Raw genomic sequence first — 16,157 nt, forward strand, 5'->3', positions numbered from 1 at the left:
CTAACAGACCATGTCCACTGCCAGCTTCCTGCCTTCGTACAGAGGGGAAGACTAAGGAATGCCAAAGAAAATGCTTTGCAGTTTAAGACATTTTTCTTTCAGTTTTTCCAAGCCAGCCTTTGTATCTTCCCCAGCAGTGCATCAGGGAACGTTTAACTACAAGCTTTCTAAAAATGAAACAAAAAGAAGCTGCAGATTCCTGTGGTGTAAACACCCCCATTATGGCTGGCATCAGGCTACCGAGGTGGGAGTGCACCGTGGGTCTGCGGGCCGGACCAGCTGCCTTCACATGTGCCGATTCCCGCTGTACGGCAGAAGAAGGTCGTCCGCTGGCGACCCTCAGCTGGCCCTCCAGGTGGCCCTCCAGGTGGGGCCTGTGTTCTCCACTTTCTCCTCAGGGCTTGACATTTTCATGGTTACCTCAGGGCTTGCTGTTATTTGCGGAGCTTTTTTTGTAAGGGGCTTTCTTTTAAGAGTATCTATGAATGGAGCACAGGTTTCCCCAAATGATGTTTCTGGCCATGGACTCACGGTGTCTCCATTGCTTCTCCTAGAACCAGAAAACCGCAGCCCGAGGGGTCTCAGGAGAACAGCCACGTCAGCCTAAGGTCGACTCTTAAAGGCCCATTCTCTCTCCAGGCCTTTCCTTACTCTCTGCTTCCCCCATCTTCCCCCTCTAGTGGTTTCCTTTAGCTGCAGAGACTGTTTTTTCTTCTGTGCTCTGGAGCTCCAGGTCTCATTGGAGGGCTTGGTTTGTGCCAAACACAACTCTTAAGCTATTTACATACTTCATCACCAAAACATCCCCTCAAGGTAGGTGCTATTCTCACCCCCATTTTATAGATGAAGAAACTGAGGCCCAGAGAGGTTAAGTAACCTGTCCTACTACTGTCAGTGGCAGGGCTGGGATTCAAATCTGGCAGTATGGCTTCACGGCCATATGTTTAACCAGCACACTGCCCCACAAAGAGCAGTAGGAATATAGCCTTAGGAAGCGCTGACAACTGGGAATAAATGCTCCTTTTTAATAGGAGATACTAGCAATTGCCCAATAGTTACATTCTACGTAGTCTAGTATACAGTTACATGTAAGTGTGTGTGTGTATAATGAGGGAAACACTACCCAGAAGGGATGGAATTAATGATCTTAAAGGACCCTTGGACTCTGAACATAGATAATTCCAAAGCAAATTGAGGATTCCAGGAGGTAGGACTGTCCGGTTTTCAGGTCTAGGGCACCAAAAGTGGAGAAGCAACATGTATTTGAAATACCACGGAGCTAATATTCACTGCAGGGACTCAAATGAAATGAAATACTGACTTGCTTTAGAGAATGCTATCTCCCCTCCCTCGCTCTCCCTCTCTCTCTCCCTCTTCCTTCCTTCCTTCCTTCCTTCTTTCCTTCCTCTGCTTTTTTCTCAGTTTAGTAAAACTGGCTGAGTAGGTATAAAAAAATGAGAAGAGGTGATATTTGTTTCTCCAAAGAAGATATACAGACTGCCAACAAACACATGAAAGAATGCTCAACATCACTAATCATTAGAGAAATGCAAATCAAAACTACAATGAGATATCATCTCACACCAGTCAGAATGGCCATCATCAAAAAATCTACAAACAATAAATGCTGGAGAGGGTGTGGAGAAAAGGGAACACTCTTGCACTGCTGGTGAGAATGTGAATTGGTACAGCCACTATGGAGAACAGTATGGAGGTTCCTTAAAAAACTAAAAATAGAACTACCATACGACCCAGCAATCCCACTACTGGGCATATACCCTGAGAAAACCATAATTCAAAAAGAGTCATGTACCATAATGTTCACTGCAGCTCTATTTACAACAGCCAGGATATGGAAGCAACCTAAGTGTCCATCAACAGATGAATGGATAAAGAAGATGTGGCACATATATACAATGCAATATTACTCAGCCATAAAAAGAAACGAAACTGAGTTATTTGTAGTGAGGTGGATGGACCTAGAGTCTGTCATACAGAGTGAAGTAAGTCAGAAAGAGAAAGACAAATACCGCATGCTAACACATATATATGGAATTTAAGGGAAAAAAAAGACATGAAGAACCTAGGGGTAAGACAGGAATAAACACACAGACCTACTAGAGAACGGACTTGATGATATGGGGAGGGGGAAGGGTAAGCTGTGACAAAGCGAGAGAGTGGCATGGACATATATACACTACCAAACATAAGGTAGATAGCTAGTGGGAAGCAGCCACATAGCACAGGGAGATCAGCTCGGTGCTTTGTGACCACCTGGAGGGGTGGGATAGGGAAAGTGGGAGGGAGGGAGACGCAAGAGGGAAGAGATATGGGAACATATGTATATGTATAACTGATTCACTTTGTTATAAAGCAGAAACTAACACACCACTGTAAAGCAATTATACGCCAATAAAGATGTTAAAAAAAAAAAGAAGTTAATATTCACACTGAATGACTTGAGGAATCACAAATAAATGTAATCTGCTCCAGTTTGAATTCATACTTTGGTTTGGTTGAAGCCTCAAAATGGCCAATTCTGTGACAGATTTTTGTCATAGAATCCTAAGACTAGGAGGAATTTTTAAGGGATCATTACTTTAAAACACTACAGTGATATGACAATCTTACTGGTTTTTAAAGGCTTCCAGGAAAATCCTTTTATTACTTACCAAAATGTTTTAAGAAAACATTTGTCATTTTGCGTAACTTACAGCCTTTCTCTGTAAATGAAATAGGGCCCTGTTTGGATTGACGGGGCTGCCTGGTGCTTTCTGATTTATGTTGGTGGTTAGTTCTCCACGTGACACACACAACGGATTACTGATCTCAACACATAAGGGAATTAACTTTCTTTCTGTCAAGCACAAGTTACTTTATGTGCACTTTCTCATTTCATCCTCAAGACAATCCTTCTATCACCATTTTATAAATTTGAAAACAGAGTTTCAAAGCTTCCAGGAAGTGGCTCACACTCACATAGGAGAGAGGCTAAAGCCAGTTCTGTTCCCAAGGTCACTGCGCGAGGCCCCACCGCCCGTCTCCAATAGAAGGCAATTAATAGGTGCAATTACACATCACTTCTCCTACTTAGCTTCCATGAAACCTTTAGGAAACCTTGGTCCGATAGGAGAGGTGACTCTTTTAACCCTAACCTCCACCCCAGGCCAAGGTGGTTTTCTTGGGGAATGGCTGAGCGGAAAAGGAATGGTTCAGAGATGACTGGCAGACAGAGAAAGGAGGCACCAGAGAACTGGCTAATCGGTAACCTAGGTGATCAGCTTTTGGAAGTTCAGAACTGTAACCTCCAGACCTGGGCACTAGTTACACTAGCTGGAACATTCTACCTCTATCCCACAAGACTGCTTCCCCTGAGATTTCTGAATGGAAGAGGATTTCCCGTGGGCATCAGCATCCCCATGTAAAAAGATTCACCTAACAGAGCAAAATCTGGTGGCCTAAAATCAACCTTTCAATTTCAAGTGTTAGTTGCAGTCCTGGGTGGGAAAGGAATGCCATTTGTATTACTGTTTCAAAGGAATTTGTCTGAGTTGAGTTGGACGAAAGAGACGCACACGAAATGCCTGGTGTTTTCATCACTACTCACCCTTGCCCACATTTTCCCAGGTGCTTCTGTCTGTTACGCCAAGGAATGTTGGAGCTCTGGGTCTTGAAAAGGACAATTCCAGTGTTTGAGTCGGCTGACCAGGTTCTTCTTTCTCATAACTCTGCTTAAGGAATACACGATGTTCTCAGGCCAGTGTATGACATTAAGGAATTCACAGCTTCCTGAGGCTGAAAAGAGAAGTTAAAAACAGTGGGTAGGGACTTCCCTGGTGGTGTAGTGGTTAAGAATCCGCCTGCCAATGCAGGGGACATGAGTTTGAACCCTAGTCCAGGGAGATCCCACATGTCGCAGAGCAACTAAGCCCGTGAGCCACAACTACTGAGCCTGCGCTCTAGAGCCCGCGAGCCACAACTACCGAAGTCCGTGCACCTAGAACCCGTGCTCCCCAACAAGAGAAGCCACCGCAATGAGAAGCCCGCGCACCACAGAGCAGCCTCCGCTCGCCGCAACTAGAGAAAGCCCACGCGCAGCAATGAAGACCCAACGCAGCCTGTAAACAAAACAAACAAACAAACAAGACACAGTGGGTAGACTCTGGCAGAGGCTGAGATGCTTTTCATCACTTAAGGGTGGCATCATAGCAGCTGGAAAAGCCAAATCTATATTAATGGAAGCCATCAGTTATTCACGCAGCCAAGGATAACATTTGTGGAGCTCATACTATGCATTAGCTGGAACTTTGAAGATGCATAAAGTATGGTCCCGTCCTCAAGGAGCCCACAGTCTAGGAAGGCAAACCAAACAGTACAGTCCTGTAAAACGTTACAGCAACTCTGGCAGAATACTAAGTGGGTCTGGTGAAGGCTCGAAGGAGGGAGAAGGTAAACTTTGGGTGGAGTCTTAAGTGATGGGTAGATGTCTGTCAGGTGTTTCTTACTGGGGCAAAATGGTAGAAATGAGTGATCTTTCACTGTCTGTAATCTACAACGTTAGTCCTCCTATTGATTTAACCTGTTTTCCTACCCCTCCACCCCACTGCCTCATCATCCTCCTTTAAACTCATCTAATATGTTGCCACTTTGATAATCTTGAAGCCACCAAATGTGCCTGGCTCCACTTCTCAGCAGCAGTTTGTGAAGGTCCCTGGAGCCATACATGTTTCTTGTTTCCCAAAAATGAGGAAAACTGGCACTTTGGCAATGTGGCCTTTAAACAGCTTAGATGCAAAGCTCAGAAATTAGATTGGGAAAAAATATTGCCTGGGCTTTTGGTTGGTTAGTACTGGCCAGTTTTTCACTTCCCCTTCATCATCTCTCAGCCATAAGGTTCAGTTTTGGGATGAGGTGTGTATCTTTATGGACCGTAGTTGAAATATCTATTCTTAGAGGACTTCCGGGAAGATGACGGAAGAGTAAGACGCGGAGGTCACCTTCCTCCCCACGGATACACCAGAAACACATCTACACGTGGAACAACTCCTACAGAACACCTACTGAACGCTGGCAGAAGACCTCAGACCTCCCAAAAGGCAAGAAACCCCCCATGTAACTGGTTAGGGCAAAAGAAAAAAATAAACAAAGACAAAAGGATAGGGACGGGTCCTGCACCAGCGGGAGGGAGCTGTGAAGGAGGAAAAGTGTCCACACACTAGGAAGCCCCTTCTCGGGCGGAGACTGCGGGTGGCGGAGTTGGGGAGCTTCGGAGCCGCGGAGGAGAGCACAGCAAAAGGGGTGCGGAGGGCAAAGCGGAGAGATTCCCGCACAGAGGATCAGGGCCGATCGGCACTCACCTGCCCGAGAGGCTTGTCTGCTCACCCGCCGGGGCGGGCGGGGCTGCGAGCTGAGGCTCGGGCTTCGGTCGGAGGCAGGGAGAGGACTGGGGTTGGCGGCGTGAACACAGCCTGAAGGGGGCTAGTGCGCCATGGCTAGCCGGGAGGGAGTCCGGGGAAAAGTCTGGAGCTGCCGAAGAGGCAAGAGACTTTTTCTTCCCTCTTTGTTTCCTGGTGGCGAGGAGAGGGGATTGAGAGCGCTGCTTAAAGGGGCTCCAGAGACGGGCGCGAGCCGCGGCCAGAAGTGCGGACCCGAGACAGACATGAGACGCTAAGGCTGCTGCCGCCACCAAGAAGCCTGTGTGCGAACACAGGTCACTATCCACAACCCCCTTCCGGGGAGCCTGTGCAGCCCGCCACTGCCAGGGTCCCGGGATCCAGGGACAACTCCCCCGAGAGAACGCACGGCGCGCCTCAGGCTGGCGCAACGTCACGCCGGCCTCTGCAACGTCACGCTGGCCTCTGCCGCCGCAGGCCCGCCCCGCACTCCGTGCCCCTCCCTCCCCCCCGGCCTGAGTGAGCCAGAGCCTCCGAATCAGCGGCTCCTTTAACCCTGTCCTGTCTGAGCGAAGAACAGACGCCCTCTGGCGACCTACACACACAGGCAGGGCCAAATCCAAAGCTGAGCCCCTGGGAGCTGTGAGAACAAAGAAGAGAAAGGGAAATCTCTCCCAGCAGCCTCAGAAGCAGCGGATTAAAGCTCCACAATCAACTTGATGAACCCTGCATCTGTGGAATACATGAATAGACAACCAATCATCCCAAATTAAGGAGCCGTGTGGATGAAAGGCTCTTGGTGCTGCAGCCAGGAGTTAGTGCTGTGCCTCTGAGGTGGGAGAGCCAACTTCAGGACACTGGTCCACAAGAAGCCTCCCAGCTGCACATAATATCAAACGGCGAAAATCTCCCAGAGATCTCCATCTCAACGCCAGCACCCAGCTTAACTCAACGACCAGCAAGCTACAGTGCTGGACATCCTATGCCAAACAACTAGCAAGACAGGAACACAACCCCACCCATTAGCAGAGAGGCTGCCCAAAATCATAATAAGTCTACAGACACCCCAAAACACACCACCAGACGTGGACCCGCCCACCAGAAAGACAAGATCCAGCCTCATCCACCAGAACACAGGCACTAGTCCCCTCCACCAGGAAGCCTACACAACCCACTGAACCAACCTTAGCCACTGGGGACAGACACAAAAAACAACGGAACTACGAACCTTCAGCCTGCAAAAAGGAGACCCCAAACACAGTAAGATAAGCAAAATGAAAAGACAGAAAAACACACAACAGACGAAGGAGCAAGATAAAAACCCACCAGACCTAACAAATGAAGAGAAAATAGGCAGCCTACCTGAAAAAGAATTCAGAATAATGATAGTAAAGATGATCCAAAATCTTGGAAATAGAATAGACAAAATGCAAGAAACATTTAACAAGGACCTAGAAGACCTAAAGATGAAACAAACAATGATGAACAACACAATAAATGCAATGAAAAATACTCTAGATGGGATCAATAGCAGAATAACTGAGGCAGAAGAACGGATAAGTGACCTGGAAGATAAAATAGTGGAAATAACTACTGCAGAGCAGAATAAAGAAAAAAGAATGAAAAGAACTGAGGACAGTCTCAGAGACCTCTGGGACAACATTAAACGCACCAACATTCGAATTATAGGGGTTCCAGAAGAAGAAGAGAAAAAGAAAGGGACTGAGAAAATATTTGAAGAGATTATAGTTGAAAACTTCCCTAATATGGGAAAGGAAATAGTTAATCAAGTCCAGGAAGCACAGAGAGTCCCATACAGGATAAATCCAAGGAGAAATACGCCAAGACACATATTAATCAAACTGTCAAAAATTAAATACAAAGAAAGCATATTAAAAGCAGCAAGGGAAAAACAACAAATAACACACAAGGGAATCCCCATAAGGTTAACAGCTGATCTCTCAGCAGAAACTCTGCAAGCCAGAAGGGAGTGGCAGGACATATTGAAAGTGATGAAGGAGAAAAACCTGCAACCAAGATTACTCTACCCAGCAGGGATCTCATTCAGATTTGATGGAGAAATTAAAACCTTTACAGACAAGCAAGAGCTGAGAGAGTTCAGCACCACCAAACCAGCTCTACAACAACTGCTAAAGGAACTTCTCTAGGCAAGAAACACAAAAGAAGGAAAAGACCTACAATAACGAACCCCAAACAATTAAGAAAATGGGAACATACATATTGATAATTACCTTAAATGTAAATGGACTAAATGCTCCCACCAAAAGACACAGATTGGCTGAATGGATACAAAAACAAGACCCATATATATGCTGTCTACAAAAGACCCACTTCAGACCTAGAGACACATACAGACTGAAAGTAAGGGGATGGAAAAAGGTTTCCATGCAAATGGAAACCAAAAGAAAGCTGGAGTAGCAATTCTCATATCAGACAAAATAGACTTTAAAATAAAGACTATTAGAAGAGACAAAGAAGGACACTACCTAATGATCAAGAGATCGATCCAAGAAGAAGATATAACAATTGTAAATATTTATGCACCCAACATAGGAGCACCTCAATATATAAGGCAAATACTAACAGCCATAAAAGGGGAAATCGACAGTAACACAATAATAGTAGGGGACTTGAACACTCCACTTTCACCAATGGACAGATCATCCAAAATGAAAATAAATAAGGAAATACAAGCTTTAAATGATACATTAAACAAGATGGACTTCATTGATATTTTTAGGACATTCCATCCAAAAACAACAGAATACACATTTTTCTCAAGTGCTCAGCGAACATTCTCCAGGATAGATCATATCTTGGGTCACAAATCAAGCCTTGGTAAATTTAAGAAAATTGAAACTGTATCAAGTATCTTTTCCAACCACAATGCTATGAGACTAGATATCAATTACAGGAAAAGATCTGTGAAAAATACAAACACATGGAGGCTAAACAATACACTACTTAATAACGAAGTGATCACTGAAGAAATCAAAGAGGAAATCAAAAAATACCTAGAAACAAATGACAATGGAGACACAACTCAAAATCTATGGGATGCAGCAAAAGCAGTTCTAAGAGGGAAGTTGATACCAATACAATCCTACCTTAAGAAACAGGAAACATCTTGAATAAACAAGCTAACCTTGCACCTAAAGCAATTAGAGAAAGAAGAACAAAAAAACCCCAAAGTTAGCAGAAGGAAAGAAATCATAAAAATCAGATCAGAAATAAATGAAAAAGAAATGAAGGAAACGATAGCAAAGATCAATAAAACTAAAAGCTGGTTCTTTGCAAGGATAAACAAAATTGATAAACCATTAGCCAGACTCATCAAGAAAAAAAGGGAGAAGACTCAAATCAATAGAATTAGAAATGAAAAAGGAGAAGTAACAACTGACACTGCAGAAATACAAAAGATCATGAGAGATTACTACAAGCAACTCTATGCCAATAAAATGGACAACCTGGAAGAAATGGACAAATTCTTAGAAAGGCACAACCTGCCAAGACTGAATCAGGAAGAAATAGAAAATATGAACAGACCAATCACAAGCACTGAAATTGAAACTGTGATTAAAAATCTTCCAACAAGCAAAAGCCCAGGACCAGATGGCTTCACAGGCGAATTCTATCAAACATTTCGAGAAGAGCTAACACCTATCCTTCTCAAACTCTTCCAAAATATAGCAGAGGGAGGAACACTCCCAAACTCATTCTACGAGGCCACCATCACCCTGATACCAAAACCAGACAAGGATGTCACAAAGAAAGAAAACTACAGGCCAATATCACTGATGAACATAGATGCAAACATCCTCAACAAAATACTAGCAAACAGAATCCAACAGCACATTAAAAGGATCACACACCATGATCAAGTGGGGTTTATTCCAGGAATGCAAGGATTCTTCAATATACGCAAATCAATCAACGTGATACACCATATTAACAAATTGAAGAAGAAAAACCATATGATCATCTCAATAGATGCAGAGAAAGCTTTTGACAAAATTCAACACCCATTTATGATAAAAACCCTGCAGACAGTAGGCATAGAGGGAACTTTCCTCAACATAATAAAGGCCATATATGACAAACCCACAGCCAACATCGTCCTCAATGGTGAAAAACTGAAAGCACTTCCACTAAGATCAGGAACAAGACAAGGTTGCCCACTCTCACCACTCTTATTCAACATAGTTTTGGAAGTTTTAGCCACAGCCATCAGAGAAGAAAAGGAAATAAAAGGAATCCAAATCGGAAAAGAAGAAGTAAACCTGTCACTGCTTGCAGATGACATGATACTATACATAGAGAATCCTAAAGATGCTACCAGAAAACTACTAGAGCTAATCAATGAATTTGGTAAAGTAGCAGGATACAAAATTAATGCACAGAAATCTCTGGCATTCCTATACACTAAGGATGAAAAATCTGAAAGTGAAATCAAGAAAACACTCCCATTTACCATTGCAACAAAAAGAATAAACTATCTAGGAATAAACCTACCTAAGGAGACAAAAGACCTGTATGCAGGAAATTATAAGACACTGATGAAAGAAATTAAAGATGATACAAATAGATGGAGAGATATACCATGTTCTTGGATTGGAAGAATCAAGATTGTGAAAATGACTCTACCCAAAGCAATCTACAGATTCAATGCAATCCCTATCAAACTACCACTGGCATTTTTCACAGAACTAGAATAAAAAATTTCACAATTTGTATGGAAACACAAAAGACCCCGAATAGCCAAAGCAATCTTGAGAACGAAAAACAGAGCTGGAGAAATCAGGCTTCCTGACTTCAGACTATACTACAACGCTACAGTAATCAAGACAGTATGGTACTGGCACAAAAACAGAAATATAGATCAATGGAACAGGATAGAAGGCCCAGAGATAAACTCACGCACATATGGTCACCTTATCTTTGATAAAGGAGGCAGGAATGTACAGTGGAGAAAGGACAGCCTCTTCAATAAGTGGTCCTCGGAAAACTGGACAGCTACATGTAAAAGTATGAGATTAGATCACTCCCTAACACCATACACAAAAATAAGCTCAAAATGGATTAAAGACCTAAATCTAAGGCCAGAAACTATCAAACTCTTAGAGGAAAACATAGGCAGGACACTCTATGGCATAAATCACAGCAAGGTCCGTTTTGACCCACCTCCTAGAGAAATGGAAATAAAAACAAAAATAAACAAATGGGGCCTAATGAAACTTAAAAGCTTTTGTGCAGCAAAGGAAACCATAAACAAGCCAAAAAGACAACCCCCAGATTGGGAGAAAATATTTGCAAATGAAGCAACTGGCAAAGGATTAATCTCCAAAATTTATAAGCAGCTCATGCAGCTTAATAACAAAAAAAGAAACAACCCAATCCAAAAATGGGCAGAAGACCTAAATAGACATTTCTCCAAAGAAGATATACAGACTGCCAACAAACACATGAAAGAATGCTCAACATCACTAATCATTAGAGAAATGCAAATCAAAACTACAATGAGCTATCATGTCACACCAGTCAGAATGGCCATCATCAAAAAATCTAGAAACAATAAATGCTGGAGAGGGTGTGGAGAAAAGGGAACCCTCTTGCACTGTTGGTGGGAATGTAAATTGATACAGCCACTGTGGAGAACAGTATGGCGGTTCCTTAAAAAACAAAGAATAGAACTACCATATGACCCAGCAATCCCACTACTGGGAACATACCCTGAGAAAACCATAATTCAAAAAGAGTCATGTACCAAAATGTTTACTGCAGCTCTATTTACAATAGCCCAGAGATGGAAACAACCTAAGTGTCCATCATCGGATGAATGGATAAAGAAGATGTGGCACATATATACAATGCAATATTACTCAGCCATAAAAAGAAACGAAATTGAGCTATTTGTAATGAGGTGGACAGACCTAGAGTCTGTCATACAGAGTGAAGTAAGTCAGAAAGAGAGAGACAAATACCGCATGCTAACACATATATTTGGAATAAGGGAAAAAAATGTCATGAAAAACCTAAGGGTGAAACAGGAATAAAGACACAGACTTACTAGAGAATGGACTTGAGGCTATGGGGAGGGGGAAGAGTAAACTGTGACAAAGCGAGAGAGAGGCATGGAGATATATACACTACCAAACGTAAGGTAGATAGCTAGTGGGAAGCAGCCACATAGCACAGGGAGATCAGCTCGGTGCTTTGTGACCGCCTGGAGGGGTGGGATAGGGAGGGTGGGAGGGAGGGAGACGCAAGAGGGAAGAGATATGGGAACATATGTATATATATAACTGATTCATTTTGCTGTGAAGCTGAAAGTAACATACCATTGTAAAGCAATTATACTCCAATAAAGATGTTAAAATGAAAAAAAAAAGAAATATATATTCTTAGAAAAACCCTGATACTTAAACCATGTGGGGCACTTGGAAATCTTTTTGAGAATCAGAAATCTGAATCTTTGTAAAAGGAAAATGTTTTTCCTATCAAGAATGAAAAAAATAAAAACTAAATGAATGTTTTAAAATGTGGAGCTGAAAAATAAGGGTTGCGTCTAGGACACAGAAGCTCAGCAAACTGTGTAATTAACCCATCCAGCTGCCTTGATGGAGAGAAGTCTTCCTAGAACTGCTTTCCAAACTGAGGATAATTGGGAGTTGGTCTTCTTTCACTTCTGCTAGGATAGGAACAGCCTCCTATAATTTCGGTTTGATAAACACAGTATCCGTAATCTTATTTAAGAGGGAGGAAAAGGAATTTCCCTCTGAGGCACTTGCAGTGGCTAGGCAGGAGGACACAGGCCCATGACTCATCGTTCTGCCTAAATCTGTCCATGCCACTCAAGGATCTCGGTCTGGACAGTGGAGAGAACCAGCCGTGAGAGTTACTGTGTTTCCAGCATCTGTCCACTTCCCCCTTAGGTCTTCACACCTTGAGGCATTTTAACGGCCCAAGGTGTCTGAGCTTAAGTGCAACCACTCTGAGCTGATTTGTCTGTGGGGATCCCATAAACTGCAGCACCAGGAATAGAATATATAGAGATTTCATTAATTCTTTATTGTGAAATATAACACACGTACAGAAAGCTGTATAAAACAAATGTAGAGCTTAATAAATTATTGTAACTGTAAACCCCCCTAGGTCAAGTTATAGAATACTGCCTGGACCCCAGAAGTTTTCCAGTGCCTTTCCTAATACAGCCCTCTGTTTCCTTTAAAAGTGGTGCTGCCCTTCAGAACTCTAATGGAAAACTGATGAATTCATAAAAGTGCTAACAAAAGATCAAGATGAAAAAAAAAATTAATTACATGGGACTGAGTGAACTGATGAGGATGATTATAATTTTTGTGACTTTCTGTTTGAATAAAAAAAAAATCCCACAAGGACTCAAAGGCAAAAAATATATAAATCAATTTTCACTGCAAAGTAAAGGAGCTGTTACAGTGGAGGATTCCTGGACTGAATGTCAATATTATGACATAGTGTGAGTGTGTTTCGTGTTTGGTAATTGCAATCACTGTTGCTTTTGTTGTGGTCATCCATTTACGATGCTTGGTGTCAGTTTATTTATCTCTTGTAGAAATAAAATACAGGGGGCTTCCCTGGTGGCGCAGTGGTTGAGAATCTGCCTGCTAATGCAGGGGACACGGGTTGGAGCCCTGGTCTGGGAAGATCCCACGTGCCGCGGAGCAACTAGGTCTATGAGCCACAACTACTGAGCCTGCGCTTCTGGAGCCCGCGCTCCGCAACAAGAGAGGCCGTGACAGTGAGAGGCCCGCACACCGCGATGAAGAGTGGCCCCCGCTCGCCGCAACTAGAGAAAGCCCTCGCACAGAAACGAAGACCCAACACAGCCAAAAATAAATAAATAAAACTTAAAAAATAAAATAAAATACAGTGTGTGTGTGTGTTAAAAAAAAAGAATATGTCTGCCACTGCAGGGGACACGGGTTCGAGCCCTGGTCCGGGAAGATTCCACATGCCGCGGAATAACTAAGCCCATGCGCCACAACTACTGAGCCGGCGCTCTAGAGCCCGTGAGCCACAACTACTGAAGTCCGTGCACCTAGAGCCTGTGCTCTGCAACAAGAGAAGCCACCGCAATGAGAAGCCCACGCACCGCAAAGAAGAGTAGCCCGTGCTCACCGCAACTAGAGAAAGCCCGCATGTAGCAACGAAGACCCAACACAGCCAAAAATAAAAAAATACATTTATTTTAAAAAAAAAAAAAAGTGGTACTGCCCTAAGCCACACACAGGGGCTCTCTGCTGGGCCTGTGCTTCGGGGCTTCAGCTCTCCTCCAGCCATGCCCTTCCAAAGGGACAGGGGCGTCTGTGAGGCCAAGAGGCCATGTCCACTTGGAACCCATGTCCCCCTTTCCAGACAAGGCACCAAGCACGGGGGCGCTGGAATTCCCCGTCCAAATGATTCCAGGCCCACTCCCAGGTCTTCCCGGGGCTCGTCCTCAGTTCCACCTTCCTGATGGGGGGCCCAGGGGCAGATATTTGTAGGATGCTGTGGATGAAAGTTAGGGAGTACACATACTTGAGCACAAGGCCCTTGAGGTATGGGATGGAGCAGGGCTGGGAGGAGAAGGCGGATGGCCCGAGGGTCTGGGGGCCGGCTCTTCTTGTGTCACGCGTTCCAGCAAGAAGCTTTAAGCCATCCAAGAATTCTCAGGTCCAACCTGGTCTTCCAGGTTGCAGTGAAGATACATTTGTCAAGGTAGGAGGATAGAACGTCTGTTATTTAATAGCTTATTAGTTTAATTTACAACTTTTAAATATTTAGGGCTATGGTATGCAGTTCTCCATATAAGCCCCACAGATGTTAGCGGTAAGCCTGTCTAGAGGCAACTATCCTGACTATGATGGTAATCCCTCCTTGCTTTTCTTTATACTTTACCCACTGAAGTCTGCATTCCTATCTATTAGTCACTCTTCCCTGTTTTTGAACTCTGAATAGACAGATCATACAGTATGTATTTATGCTGGCCTCTTCCACTTGGCATTATGTTCGTGAAATTCATCAACGCTGTTGCCTATAGCTGTAGCTTGTCAATTTCATTGCTGTATAGTGTTCTATTGTATGGATATCCTTCCATTTTAATGCTGATGGACAACTGAGTTGTCTCTAGTATTAGACCATTATGAACAATTCATGCTATGCAGATCTTTATCTATTTCTGTTGTTCATATACCTAGGAATGGAACTGTTGGATGATGGATATGCATATCTTCAATTTTAATGGAAAATACCAAAATTTCTAAAGTGGTTGCACCAATTTATAGTCTTAGCAGCAGGGTATGAGAGTTTCCATTGCTCCTGACAAAGTTTGGTACTGGTTTTTAGTTTTAATCATTCTGTACTAGGAGTATTTTTAGTATGCCACTAAAAAGTTTCTTTCCCCCCCACCCCAGTTATTTCGTATTGGAAGATACTAAAGTGATTCTAGTAACTTGGAGTTCTGAGTTGACTGCTAATAATGTCTGTAGATGTATATTAAGAGAAGATCTGTGGCCTTGGAAGATTCACAGTCATAAGATCCAGATATGCAGCTGGTGTCGACCTCATCGTTTCATAGGGATATGTGTGTCCCCAGAGTGTGCTCTGACCCTTGTGGCTAGGTACAAATTGCTAAATTACCCAGCTTGGGCCAGTCAGGACCACCTTAGAGGAGGAAGATCAGCTGAGGAGCCCACTGGCCGCAGCTCACTAGCATGCCACATCTGGCAGCATCTGTCCCTCCAGGAGGCAGCCATGACCGTGTGCTCTGGTCAACAGCAAGCAAGGGGCATGTGTAAGGCTCGTCTGCAGCAACAGGCACAGCCAGCTCACTTCCTTCTCTACCTACCTGGGCCCCTGAGCTTCCTCACTTCACCCTCCTCTTGCTAACATCCTCAGCCTCCTTGCCCCTTTGTCCTTTTAATGCACCCTCCTGGGCAAAGCCCAGCTCTGGATCGACTCAACTGTTTACTTTCTCTACATCAGTCTCCCAGCTGTTGAGCATTGCTGGAAAAACCTCACACCCTGCAGGTGGTGCTACTATAAATTTTGGTCACCAACGCCATCTGGACCCTTGTTACTGTCAGGCAGCCCTTCTCTGTTCCCCTGGTCAGCTCACCTCCCATTCTCCCATTTTTCTGATACAACGATAACAGATCCTCTTCTGTAATGATGTATTGGGTGCCTACTCAAGACAAAGCTGGCTACTGTCCACTATACACAGGGCTATTTCAAACTTTCCCCACCCTCCTCAAGTCTCTGGTTCTATTTTCTGTCCATCTACTGAGCCCCAACCCCAAACTCCACTGTCAGTCTCAATAGGCAGGCTCTTCTGCTTCACGAAGAAAGCGGGGCCATTTGAAGCAACTCCCTTGAATTCCCTCCTCCATATTTGTATATCATTTTGCATCCAAACTCATCCCGTTCTCCTTCCCACCTCCTTGTGATAATACAGGAAGTGTCTCCCCTCCTACTTAAGCTAATCCCTCTGCCTGGCCTCAGGGCCATCCTCTCTTATCTTCCCAGGGACATCTCTCTATGCACCCGCTCTCTCCCCTCACTTCCTCCCAGCAGTGGTCAAATACGCTCACATCTCGCCCTTAAGGACCTGGTATCAGGAACTTCCTTGGTTTGACAAAGATCTTCACCCAGATAGGGCAGGAAGCAGCGCTATGGATTGAATTGTGTCCCCCCACCCCTGCCTCGACTCCCCAGTTCATACGTTGA

At 44.0% G+C, this 16,157-nt stretch overlaps 1 protein-coding gene across 1 annotated transcript in view; it reads right to left on the reverse strand.

Moving 5' to 3' along the window:
- The window catches only part of NEDD9 (neural precursor cell expressed, developmentally down-regulated 9), a 195,063-nt gene that overhangs the window by 110,100 nt on the left and 68,806 nt on the right, over positions 1–16,157 (reverse strand). The window contains exon 4 of the mRNA XM_033863826.2: positions 3,608–3,795. Coding sequence (XP_033719717.1) covers positions 3,608–3,619 — 12 coding nt within the window. The 5' untranslated portion in view covers positions 3,620–3,795. The remainder of the gene's footprint in view (positions 1–3,607; positions 3,796–16,157) is intronic.

This window comes from Tursiops truncatus, chromosome 10, assembly GCF_011762595.2.
Source record: "Tursiops truncatus isolate mTurTru1 chromosome 10, mTurTru1.mat.Y, whole genome shotgun sequence".
NCBI lineage: Eukaryota > Metazoa > Chordata > Mammalia > Artiodactyla > Delphinidae > Tursiops > Tursiops truncatus.